Source organism: Lithobates pipiens, unplaced genomic scaffold, assembly GCF_037356315.1.
Source record: "Lithobates pipiens isolate NorthernLeopardFrog02 unplaced genomic scaffold, aLitPip1_a1.2 Scaffold_8, whole genome shotgun sequence".
Classification (NCBI taxonomy): domain Eukaryota; kingdom Metazoa; phylum Chordata; class Amphibia; order Anura; family Ranidae; genus Lithobates; species Lithobates pipiens.
The window spans coordinates 541,785,382-541,798,828 of NW_027507903.1; the positions used below are offsets into that span (position 1 = coordinate 541,785,382).

Genomic DNA, 13,447 nt, shown 5'->3' on the forward strand with positions numbered 1-13,447 from the left:
TAGAATATGATGTTTCCTCCACCACACTTCACAGTTGGGATAAAGTTCTCAAAGCTATAAACAGTGTTAGCTTTCTTAGGTTTTTCAGCTAAGGACAAAAATATAATATTTTGGTCCAAGACCAGAGATATTTTGTGTAGCACCCACACCCCACCTTTTTTTCAATAATGAGTTGGCCCACCCTTTGCAGTTATAACAGCTTCAACTCTTCTGGGAAGGCTGTCCGCAAGGTTTAGGATTGTGTCTATGGGAATGTTTGACCATTCTTCCAGAAGAAGCATTTGTGAGGTCAGGCACTGATGTTGGAAGAGAAGGCCTGGCTCACAGTCTCCACTCTAATTTATTCAAGAGGTGTTCTATCGTGTTGAGGTCAGGACTTTGTGCAGGCCAGTCAAGTTCCTCCACCCCAAACTTGCTCATCCATGTCTTTATGAACCTTGCTTTGTGCACTGGTCCAAATCATTTGGTTGAGGGGGGATTATGGTGTGGGGTTGTTTTTCAGGGGTCGAGCTTGGTCCCTTAGTTCCAGTGAAGTGAACTCTTAAGGCATTAGCTTACCAAGACATTTTGGACAATTTCATGCTCCCAACTTTGTGGGAACAGTTTGAGGGTGGCCCCTTCCTGTTCCAACATGACTGCAGTGCACAAAGTAAGGTCCATAAAGACACGGAAGAGTGAGTTTGGGGTGGAGGAACTTGACTGACCTGCACAGAGTCCTGACCTCAACCTGATAGAACACCTTTGGGATGAATTAGAGTGGAGACTGCAAGCCAGGCCTTCTTGTCCACATCAGTGCCTGACCTCACAAATGTGCTTCTGGAAGAATGGTCAAACATTCCCATAGACACCCTCCTAAACATTGTGGACAGCCTTCCCAGAAGAGTTGAAGCTGTTATAGCTGCAAAGGGTGGGCCAACTCAATATTGAACCCTACGGACTAAGACTGAGATGCCATTTGCTTTTTTTAACACAAAAACTGAAGAAAAATGGATCCGTGTAAAAACAGCCTAAATAGCAAGCATTATTAATAGCAAATATTTAAAAAAAGACATGGAAGCATAATAATTGTGTCTATATCCAGTATGAAAATATTTCTGCTGCTAATGTGCCAAAAATGTAATTTGTGATATTATATCTCTAGATAACAGATCATGGAGACTGTCCAGGGGCCGTTCTTCCTGTGATGGGCACATTGAGCTATTTGCAGAGGACAGATGGAGTCCTGTATGTTTTACAAGCATAAAGGGAATGGATGCTGCCTTCTTCTGTGAACAAGTAAGCGTCTCCAACACAGAAATCTTCATTACACAAAAAATTGAATTCAGACACCCAGCAGACAGCTGTACTGAAAGTTATGTAGTCTATTGAGCTTGCCTTCACTCTGTTCCTTTCTATAGCATCAGGCTTAGGATTGTAGTCTTAAGACTGGGGAGTAGCACAGAACCAGGGGATGCATTTCATATTTAGGCCTCCTTCACACCAGTCCAGTGTATTGCGGTGCGTTAATGCCGTGTACACACGACTGGACTTTTCGACAGACTGAATTCCGTCGGACTTGTCAACATACGATCACACCAAAGTCCTACGGATTCGACTGTGATGATGTTCGACCGGACTAGAATAAGGAAGTTCATAGCCAGTAGCCAATAGCTGCCCTAGCGCCGGTTTTCGTCCGTTGAACTAGCATACAGATGACCAGATTTTTCTAAACATGTTCTAAATCTAAAGTCCGTCTGTTTTTTTTTTGACAGCAAAGGTCCGATGAAGCCCACACACGGTCAAATTGTCTGACGGATTCGTTCCGTTGGACCTTTGCTGTTAAAAAGTCTGGCCGTGTGTACACGGAATTACTCTATGCATGCCTCTGCTGACATTAAAGTGATTGCAAAGGTACATTTAAAAAAAAAAAAAAAAAAAACTGCATATCATACTTACCTCCACTGTGCAGATCGTCTTGCACAGTGTGACCCCGAACCTGCTCTTCTGGGGTCCCTCAGTGGCTCCTGCGGCTCCTCCCCACATCTGATAACCGCCTCAGATAAGCGCTTCCCCGAGGGGGTTACCTTGCGGGTGCACTCCATAGAGGCCGAAAGCAGGACTTGGCCCCGCCTTGCTCGTGTCATTGCATTTGATTCACAGCAGCGTGAGCCAATGGCTGCAATGCTATCAATCTATCCAATCAAGAGCCAAGAACCCCGGGCAGAAAAGCAGCGTGTCCCCGCCGGGTCAAGTTTAAAGGTTCAGGTAAGTAAAACGGGGTAGCTGGGGGGCGGGTCACTGACAGGTGTTTTTTCAGCTTAATGCATAGAATGCATTAAGGTGAAAAAACACGAATGTTTACAACCCCCTTAATCCTCAATCAATGCACATTGAGGATACACCACTGACCCTAGCTGGGGGCTGGAGACAATCTTGTAGCAGGCTGAATGTGGCCCATGGGCTGTAGTTTAGAGACCCCTGATTTAAAAGTATGGGGAGAATGAAAAGCGTCTGTCAGGTTGTTATTGCTCTCAGCGTCTTCCTTTTTGCAGTGACACCTGCACCCCCATTTTTTCTGGTTTTAATGTTATTAGGATAGGCAATGAGGGTGAATCTCCCAAGTGAGGGCACAGGCAGCAAATAAAACTTATAGACTTTTTCACTCTTACCCACTAAAAGAAAAATCTGGATTTGGGGGGTTTACCTTGAACAAGGTAAAAAATACTGACAATTGTTTGGTGAAACAATGAACAAGTCAGTCTGTGAATGACATCAGTCACTAGTTTTAAAATGAACCCCTTTGCAGTGCCATAACAATAACCATATCAGCTGTTGTGGGTGCTTTTGAGTGGAGGGCGGAAGAAGGCTTTCCCTGACAATGTCTACCTACTGCTGAAACGCGTTGGGCGGGCATTGGCTTTTGACATCATCAAGTCTGCTAAAGGATCAGGGGCTGCTTTTTCTAATTACAATCCTTTATCTCTCCATTATGTGAATGCAATACCTATGAATAAATATACTGGGTTTTACACTATGGCTTTTGGTCTTTGTTTTCTTCATTTCCTTTGTGGTTTTTGATTGACAGTGATCACCCGGGAGGGGTTTGGAGGCCTTGGTTACCACTATCCTTGTTACAGAGCACTATTTTTGATCTCTTATTATCTAGAGATCCCATGTAGCTGGTAAGAGACGGAGTAGAGTTGATGGCAGAATCCTAAGGGATTAACACGAGATTGTAGTGTCACTTTCAGAGTGGCGAATAGAGTTTTATTTGCACTTGCACTCTGAATGTTTGTTTATTTGATCACAGTTATTTAATCACTGTCTATGTATGTTTACTAATTTCTTCACTTTGGGGTACCAGTGGACTTAGATCTTGCCACCAGTGCGGGGGCATTCCAGTGACTGTCTTCCTTCCCTGGCTTTTTCATGTGTAGCATTTTAGCAATGTTTATAAGGCATGGACGTGATCGGCATCAAGTATCATTATTTTCTGTCTTGTCTCACTGTACAGATGGGGTGTACACCTCACCAGCCCCTCTTCTCACTGCTTAACAAGGGAATGTCCCCCGTGCCTCCTGTGACCATACAGTGTCCAGAGAACAAGACCGCACTCTGGGAATGTGACCATCAAGTTGTTGATGTGTGTGTTTCTGGTCTGACCACCTACCTGCAGTGTAACCGCTCCAGGTGAGCTCATTTTGTACCATTAATTTCTTAGGCTCAGTAAATATGGACTAGGAATGTCTTATGCAGATTAATTTATGTCATATTTCTTTGGCAAGATAAAGTCTATGTAAACTCCAATTCTACAGCTTTTGTAAACTTATAATATTTTGTACTGCAAGGTTTCTTACCTGGAGCAGCAACTGCACTTCCTGTTGCGGGCTGACATCAGGAAGTCACTGCTGCAATTAGCAGCAGCGTTGTCAGCTTGCCATGTGCTCTTATTTAGTTGGCCATGAGAATGCCTATCAGATCTATCAGATAGGCAGCTCAACAACCAGCCAAAAAAGTATACAGGGCAGGCCGACAACAACTGCTGCTAATTGAGGAGCTCTGGGTTTCCATTGTCAGCCTGAAACGGGAAGTGTTGTTACTAGGGCTGCAGCTAACAATTATTTTCATAATCGATTAGTTGGCCGATTTATTTTTTAGATTAATCCATTAATCAGATAATAACCTTAAAGTGTTTTTTGTAAAGTAAAAAAAAAGGTAATTTGATCTTAAATATCTATATGTAGTAGTAAATATAAATAATCAACTATATGGTTAGGGAGCAGGGCTGATGCAAGGATTTTTGACACCCTAGGTGAAACCTAATTTTGCCCCCCCCCCACCCTTTACCCTGCCCATGTATACCCCACCTTTTTAATGAAGGGCTCATCAAATGCAGCCCATTAAATGCAATCTCACCAGCACCCATCAAATGCAGCCGCACCAGCGCCCATCAAATGCAGCCTCACCAGCACCCATCAAATGCAGCCTCACCAGCACCCATCAAATGCAGCCTACCAGCTCATTCTATGCATTAAGGTGAAAAACCTTTTTTTGTGCTGCAGCCCACCAGCCCCCCCAATTTACTTGTGCAGCTATTGGCTCCCGCTGCTATCAATCAAATCCAATGACACGGTACCGGGGGGGGGGGGGGGGGGCGCGGTCGAGTCCTGCATTCTGTGTGAATGGACACAGATGCAGGACTCTGGAGTGCGCCGGCACGGGTGTCCCCTAAGGAGAGAGCTTCTTCAACGTGGACACTCAATGCAGGGAGGAGCCACCAGAGCTGCCGTGGGACACCAGAAGAGGAGGTGTCGGGGCCACTCTGTGCAAAACAAACTGCACAGTGGCGGTAAGTATGACATGTTTGTTATTAAAGAAAAACAAAACAAAAAAACAGTGTTTACAACCCCCTTTAACACGCTATTAAACCCAGAAACATAAATAAATAATATAATGCAGCCTACCGATCCTTTACATATGGTGGCTGCATTCGTTTTCTTTTCTTTTTTTTCCTTTACTTTTTCGCTGGTGATCCAGCCAGTAACACACTCCCTGTCCTAGTGTGTCTCCACACTTTTGGACATTGGTATTCCCCAGTCTGGGGAAGAGTATGTTGGATGCACTAGAAACTAAACGGAACACTTTTTAGGCAATTACAGCAGTTAGAGTTTTTTTCCTATTGGGATAAAGTTTTAAGGCTGGATTCACACCGCATCACGGAGTGGCTCAAAGCAGGGGCCCGGTGTGTCTCCATTCACCATTTCAGGTCTGATTTCAGTTCCAATTTTTGGCTGAATTGGGACCTGAAATGGACCAGAAGATGCACAGAACTCCTGTGCAATTCACACTGGAGCTGGTCCAGAGATGTGTGAATTGGCTCCATGGAGAGCTGGTCACAATCTCCTGCTATGTGAATTAGATGCGGGGACAATTGTAAGCACCCCAGGCAGTGGTAAATGCTTTGTTTCAACTCTCTAACTTATAGACCTGACTTGATCTGGTAAAATAAGTAAAAAAATAATATAATTACTGAAGATCGCTAAAAAGACTAAAGAAAGAAAACCGATACAGCCAGGGGCATCCCGTCCATTAAGTGTGCACAGGCGCCGCCCCCCTTCCGCCCCATCCATACGTCTGGCCCCTTTCGGGACACCAGGCGCATTGGATTCCAATGTGGGGTGGGTTTTTTTTTAAGCACCTTATTAGAGCCAGAGGCTCCAATAGGCTTCAAAATAGGGTGGGCTCGGAGGGCAGAGAATGCGCTCGGAGCCCACCCAGGTGTGTTACAACAACAAATGAATATTCGCTATTGTAACACTGATCCTCCTCCTGGCCAATCAGGAAGCATGTTTTGAGACCCATCACCCAATTGGCTGAAAGGACAGGCGATCCAATTGGATGCCTAGGAGGAGCAGCATACTGGAAAACGCCGATGGAGGAGAGGACACGGAGCCGCTACCCGCCTAGATGGGGTAAGTGCCAGACCGACCTGCAAAGACAGTATGGTGGAGGTGCCGCCGGTCATTCGGGGTGGATTTTTGCCGCCCCCCCCCCAAAAAAACACCAGCCGCCACTGAATGCAGCCATCACATTTATGAAGTGGTAAGCTACAATATATTACATTTTGGTTTGATTTAATACCGCTTTAGCTTTATAAATGTAAGCTTTAACTTAGCCACCAGTTATTCTTACTGTAGTTATATTTCCAGCAGCCAGTCTGTGCTGTAGTTGATGATTACTGCCCTATTGCCTTAGTCTTTAAAGTGTATATTATGTGTGCTTCTTAAGCCCCATACACACTATAAGATTTTCGTCTTCAGATTTACCAAAACCATGTAGTGCAAGGGCCGGCCTGATTGCATGCAAATTGAAACTCCTAAGGTTGGCCTCATATTATATGGTTTTGGTAAATCTGAAGGAAAAAAATCAGCAGAAAATCTGATAGTGTGTATGGGGCTTTACAAGGACAAGACACAGCTTTACAGTTATGGAATGCGTAATGGAAACCACTGACATTCAGTCACACCACGTGCGTGTGTGTGTGTGTGTGTGTGTGTATATATATATATATATATATATAAAATAAATTAAGATTCACGTAAATAGGTTGCACTCTGAAATTTTTTTTTTTTTAACATGGTGGGGTCCCATTCCATACTCCAACCTCTTGAACCCTATAAAATAACAGCGTGACCCCATGGCACAGTTGCTATAACCTCAATTTACTGAGCTATAGCAATCAATATTTGTCATTATGACTGCTATTCTCAGAAATGAAAGAGGGAAGAAAAGATAATTAAAGCAAATAACAGCTTATTATAGCTTATTGAATTGACTCTTATGTATAGCTATTGATTTAAAGAGGGAGTCCACCTAAAAAAAAAAAAGCCAGCAGCTACAAATACTGCAGCTGCTGACTTCTAATAAATGGACACTTACTTTCCCAGGGTCCAACGATGTGGCAATCGCTCGGCTCTCGGATGCTGCTGCCGCCATTCTCATTGAGGAAATCAGGAAGTGAAGTGTTGCTGCTTCACTTCACAGTTCCCTAGTGTGCATGCGCAAGTCGCGCTGCGCGTCGTAAGTGGTCCCCGCTATCTCCTGGGACCTGTGTGTTTCCCAGGAGACAGCAAGGGGGGTGGGGGGGGGGGGTAGCGGGAAGGGCCGTGACTCCCACAGGAGTCTGTTCCCAGAAGTGGGTGCAGATACCTGTATTATACAGGTATCTGCATCCCCCTCCCCTGAAAGGTGCCAAATGTGACACCGGAGGGGCGGAGGAATCAAATGAGTGGAAGTTCCACTTTTCGGTGGAACTCTGCTTTAACTCACACAGGCAAAGTTTATGTTATTTATATCAATTGCAACTCTAAGCACCCTAAGACTGCTTTCACACTGCTCGTCTTAACGGTGCTTTAGCGCTGTTTAAGCGTTGCATTTGTGCTGCTATTTGACCAATAACAGGATGCTTTTAACCCAAAAAAGATTTAAAAATGCCAGTTTTGCGTTGTTTTTCAGGCGATTTGAAAGCGATGCCCATTCATTCCAATGGGTAGGGCATTTTGGGAGAGCTAACTACAGCGCTCCCAAGCCACCCCAAAGATGCTGCTTGCAGGACTTTTCGGAACATCTGCAAACCCCACAGTATATAACCCAATTTAGTTGGTAAAATATGAAAGAGGGTGTTATGCCGAGTAACTAGATACCTAACTTGTCATGCTTTAAAATTGCGCACACCCATGGTATGGCGACAAACTACGGTACTTAAAAATCTCCATAGGCGAAGCTTAAAGACATCTCTTGTGACAACAATAAAGCATGATTTTTACATGTACTTTTTGGCCCTATTTCCTTTTTTGTTTTTGTGTATTTAAAGTGTGTCTTTTTATTTCTTATTTTTATTTTTGTTTAATCTTCATGCAGCATATTCCAATGCATATATTTATACATCATTTTATTTATTTTTGCTTAATGTTTCAAGGTTTTATACTCTTGTTGTGGTCAATTGTCTGTTTGTTGGTATCCACTTGCATTTGTGCTGTTTCTGAGTGGTAAGGGTGATTGGCTCTTTTATATTTATTGACGTGTATTTGATGATCACCTCTGCAATTTTTATTTTTTGCACTATAAACAAAAAAAGTGCAACATTTTGAAAAAAACGCAATATTTTTTTACTTTTTGCTATAATAAATATCCCCCAAAAATATATAAAAAAAACTTTTTTTTCTCAGTTTATATGATATGATATGTATTCTTATACATATTTTTGGTTAAAAAAAAATCACAATAAGCATATATTGATTGGTTTGCACAAAATTATAGTGTCTACAAAATAGGGGATAGTTTTATGGTATTTTTATTATTCATTTTTTTTTATTAGTAATGGTGGCGACATGCGATTTTTATCGGGACTGGAACATTATCGTGGACACATTGGACACTTTTGACACTATTTTGGGACCATTGTCATTTGTACAGCAATCAGTGCTATAAAAATGCACAGATTACTATGTAAATTACACTGGCAGGGAAGGGGGCAATTAAGGGGTTAAGTGTATCCTAGGGAGTGATTCTAACTGTGGGGGGGGGGGTGGGCTACAACTCACATGACAGCTATCACTGCTCCCGATGACAGGGAGCAGCTATCTCTGTCATCTCACAAGGCAGAACTGGAAAATGCCTTGTTTACATAGGCACTTCCCCATTCTGCGGCTCCGTGACACGATCGCTGGGAGGCTGCGGGCATGGTTACACTGTATGCGTGCCTGCTAACTCTGCCAATTAAAGGGGACGTACAAGTACGCCCATTTGCCCACCGCTGCCATTGTGCCAATGTATATCGGGGTGCAGCGGTCGGCAGGGGGTTAAGGAGTTCGCACAATGAAGATCTCATTGGAATGGAGACAGGTGAACATAAGACTTGCATAGAGTAATGGGGACAGGCCAAAATATTCCAATAAGTACAGTCACACTTTAAACACTTGACTTGAGTCTAATTTTAAGCCCGTCTTTATAACAGATTTGCCACAAATGGATACAGGAATGTCATTTTCACCCTCCTTTTTAGGGTGTTCAAGGTATAGTGATAGGACCTTTGTCTTGGGTTGATCATATAAATTTGGAATTGCAATCTCACATTATCTCTGTATTTCTTTCAGAATGGAGGAGTCTTGGCTTGTCTGGCTCACCATATGCCTCGCTGTTGTAATGATCATCGTGTTCTGTTGGGTTCGTGTGGTCAAGTCCACAAAGTGCTGCGCTCAGTGTTTACACAAGAACATAACGTCCCTGTTCTGTAAGAAAGCACAAGCTCGACGGGAGTTGCATTCACGCAGAAATACTTATCTCAGGGAGCCCATCAATGTTACTGTGCAGGAAGCGCATAGTCCCCCGTCTTCTCCTGGAATCATTCAAGACCCAAGCGGTACGTATCGTCAAGCTGCTTGGGGTGTGTGAAGAACCTTTACTATACAATTCATCTCAAAACAGACCAAAATTGATACAAAATGAGCACAAGGATATCCATGTGACCTCTGGAAGATTTACTTCCCTTCACGACTAGGCAATTTTTGCAATACGCATGTCATTTTTCCCACAGATAGAGCTTTCTTTTGGTGGCTTTTGATCACCTCTGTGTTTTTAATTTTTTGTGTTATAAACAAAAAAAGAATGAAAATTTTGAAAAAAAACAAAACATTTTTTTAATTTTTCGATATAAATTATATTTAATAAAATAAAAAAATCGAATTCCTTCATAAATTTAGGCCAATATGTATTCTACTACATATTTGTGATAAAATAACCCCAATAAGTTTAAATTCATACTAATTTGCATAAATAAGTTATCAATCAAACATATGCTACAGTCAAACTATAACATTAGCAGCGCTTACTGTATTCCACAACTAGAAAGTAAAGTGCATGTTTAATTGTCCAATGATCGGCCAGATTGAAGTCAATCAAAATTGTTCATGAAGGGTGTATTTTCCAACAAAGTTCCCGTCCCCACACTGCATGAATGATCTCCCCTATGGTCATGAACTGATCAGATAGCTCCAGAACATGAACCTGTAATAATCTGAGTCTTTATATCAGGAAATACTTCCATCAATAATTGTACAAAACTTTAAAACATGATAAAATCGCAATGCTGTCTTAGTCGCTTGTCTATCGCTCACCACTCCTCTGAACTTTACGGTGAGCGATGTACCTGGGTTGAGAAGACAGTGTAGATAACTGCGTGGTCACGCACTGATGCATTTCGTCATCACTTCATCAGAGGGCGTGACCATGCAGTTACCTACACTGTCTGTCAGCTGTCTTCTCAAACCGGGTACATCGCTCACCGTAAAGTTCTGTGGAGTGGTGAGAGGTAGAGAAGCGACTAAGACAGCATTGCGATTTTAACATGTTGTAAAGTTTTGTACAGTTATTGATGGAAGTATTCCCTGATGTAAAGACACAGATTATTACAGGCGCATGTTCTGGATCTATCTAGTGAGTTCATGACCATAGGGTAGATCATTCACGCGGTGTGGTGATGGGATCCTTGTTGGAAAATACACCCTTCATGAACGATTTTGATTGACTTCAATCTGAATGATCATTGGACAATTGAACATGCACTTTATTTTCTAATTGTGGAATACACAAAGCTCTGCTAATGTTATAGTTTGACTGTAAAATATGTTTGATTGTTTGTTTCTATTTATAGCGGCTGCTATTAACATTTCTACCAAGTAATATATGCAATTAGTGGTCTATGAGCGCTGGGAGAGAGTGATTATTTAAGCAATGTTGACTGATCACTTTTGATTATTTTTTTGCATAAATAAATTATCGCATGCAGTACGTTAAGTACAATTCACAAAAAAAAAAACGATTTTGCGGTAGACAACAGAAAAAAATTATTGTCAGTAAATATCGCAAAAAAAAAAAAACGTGCGGTAATCTGTTAAGTCCAATTCACAAACAAAACTGGAACTATAAAAATGTGTGATATTTAACCCCACCCTTTTGATGGTGATAACCAGTGCAGTACCAGAAAGAGGGGACTATTCAAACCCTCAGAAAGGGGTATTTCACCCACGAGAGCCTAATTCCATCCACAGAACACTCACAGGAAGGGGTACTATTCCACCCACAGAAAAGGGTGCAATACTACTGTCAGAGAAAGGTCTAATTCCACCCACAGTGGACCCACAGAAAGTTTACACTATTTCACCAGCAATGGACACACAAAAATGTGGCATTATACACCACAGGTACACCAGTATTTTTTTAAATCTTTATTATTAAATCAAAAAGTCATGACATGCCATGTAAATTAAATGCTAACATTGCCTGAAATTTAACATCAAGAACGTTAAAAAAAACTTACAAAAATGCAACAATGGAGTATGTCAACCATGACAATTACTCCAGCTAGAAGTGACCTCTTAAAGTGGCCACTGTAATACTTTTGGTTACACCATTACAACAAGTTAAACTTGGATAGAATTAGAAAAATACATAAAAATGTTTAAAAAAGTTATACAAATATTATATAGTGCAGTTTTCTTTAGTTTCCACAATATAAACATGAGCAGCACAGAATTGGGCCAAAAACATAGAAAAGAGCACTTTCAACAACTCTAGTAGGCCATACATTTATAAAAAAAACACATTATGAATGTTTGGCATGATGGATTTGGTAAAGGAGTTTGGATTACCAAGCACCAGGAGACATAAATTTGAGAAGGTAGTTCAAATTTCAATGCCTTCAAATACAGAGTGCTGTAAAAAAAATGTAGATAAAAAAATTGTTTTTGCAAAAGAAAAATAAGAAACATGTTAAAGTAAAATATTATAAGGAAATGATCTTTAACAACCCTTAACCACTAACACCTGCAAAGAATTACTGCATGAGAAAATGTGGTAGTTACTGAACAATCGAAAAAATACCGCATTCTTTATTTAATGCTAAATTCTTAGTAAATTCAACTTTTACAACGGATTTACCGCATGCGTTATTTTACCACATTTTATTTGCTGTCATTTAACTCTTAGTGAATTGACCCCTTTGTGGGAACCAGTGACACTAAGACAGTGATCAGTGCTAAAAATTTGGACTGTCCCTGTACCAGGGATTAAATATGTGCCTAGCCAGTGTTTTTCTGTACTTTGTGAGGTGCTTTTACTAAGGGATGCAAGAGATTTTCTTTCCCCACAGGGAAAGAAAATCCATTTCATCCCTGCAGACAGGAGTGAGCTTCGTCTTGTTTATATAGGCAGAGCACCGTCCAGCCTCTTTTCCTGGCGATCGAAGGGGTACTGGTGGATGTCTATTGGCCAGCACCCGCTGATCAGCTTCTGCTGTGACTAATCTACTAATGGGCGGTTGTTAAGTGGATATGAAAACCTTTTAAAAACCGAAAAAGCTGAATTCTTGCAGAGTCCTTGCAGAGTCATTTAAACAATGTATTCCATGGGTACATTTTGCTGTTGTCATTTTTTCTTTTACCAAGAAATTAACAAGAGCTTTTTTTGTTTGCTTTACAGAAGTCAATGCCTTGCTGGCTCCTCATGGCTTCCGCCTGAACAACACCATCACCCCTCCACCTAGTTATATGCATGCTTTGAAGGTCCTGTCTCGGCCTCTGGAGAGCAGTCAGACTCCACCCCCAAGCTACCTGGAAGCTCTGAAGATTCTTTCCCGGCCGATCTTGGTCCATGTGAATGCAGATGACTGCATCGAAGACAAGGAGGACCTGACAGTCCTAACACACAAAGATAAGGACGAGAAATCATAGGACAGTTTTTTTCAGTGTAAAAACGATATTTATAAAATCAAGAAACTTTACACCCTTGAACTCATCCTCTTGAATTTTGAATAGTTCGCAATTCCGTATTGATCGGTCCCTGAAATGTGGACTGTTGGAGCCACACTGCAATCTGTTATGACCAACTATGATCAGAAAATAAGCAGGCAACAGCTACAAACCTCTTTCTTTAGAGGATTCCTCAACCTGAAATAAAACGTTTCCTTTTACAAAATTATACAGAGAAGGTTGTAATCATTTTTCACAGAATAGGTTAGGTTTACCTTATAAGCCACCGAATTGCATTCCCTGCTGTATATGTTTACCCTCATTACTGACTACTAATCTGCAACATACAGTGCATCCAGAAAGTATTCACAGCACCCCACATTTTGTTATGTTACAGCCTTATTCCAAAATGGATTAAATTCATTATTTTCCTCAAAATTCTACAAACAATACCCCATAATGACAATGTGAAAGAAGTATGTTTGAAATCTTTGCAAATTTATTAAAAATAAAAAATCCCATGTACATAAATATTCACAGCCTTTGCTCAATACTGTGTTGAAGCACCTTTGGCATCAATTACAGCCTCAAGTCCTTTTGAGTTTGATGCTACAAGCTTGGCACACCTATTTTTGAGCAGTTCCTCCCATTCCTCTTTGCAG

The 13,447-nt window shown here is 41.4% G+C and overlaps 1 protein-coding gene across 1 annotated transcript in view; it reads left to right on the plus strand.

The window, feature by feature from the left end:
• LOC143960806 (scavenger receptor cysteine-rich type 1 protein M130-like) overlaps positions 1 to 13,014 on the plus strand; it is a 48,777-nt gene extending 35,763 nt beyond the window's left edge. The window contains exons 5-8 of the mRNA XM_077469723.1: positions 1,142 to 1,275; positions 3,494 to 3,669; positions 9,135 to 9,400; positions 12,517 to 13,014. Of these exons, the coding sequence (XP_077325849.1) occupies positions 1,142 to 1,275; positions 3,494 to 3,669; positions 9,135 to 9,400; positions 12,517 to 12,767 (827 nt within the window). The 3' untranslated portion in view covers positions 12,768 to 13,014. The remainder of the gene's footprint in view (positions 1 to 1,141; positions 1,276 to 3,493; positions 3,670 to 9,134; positions 9,401 to 12,516) is intronic.
• The last annotated feature ends 433 nt before the right edge of the window (positions 13,015 to 13,447 follow it).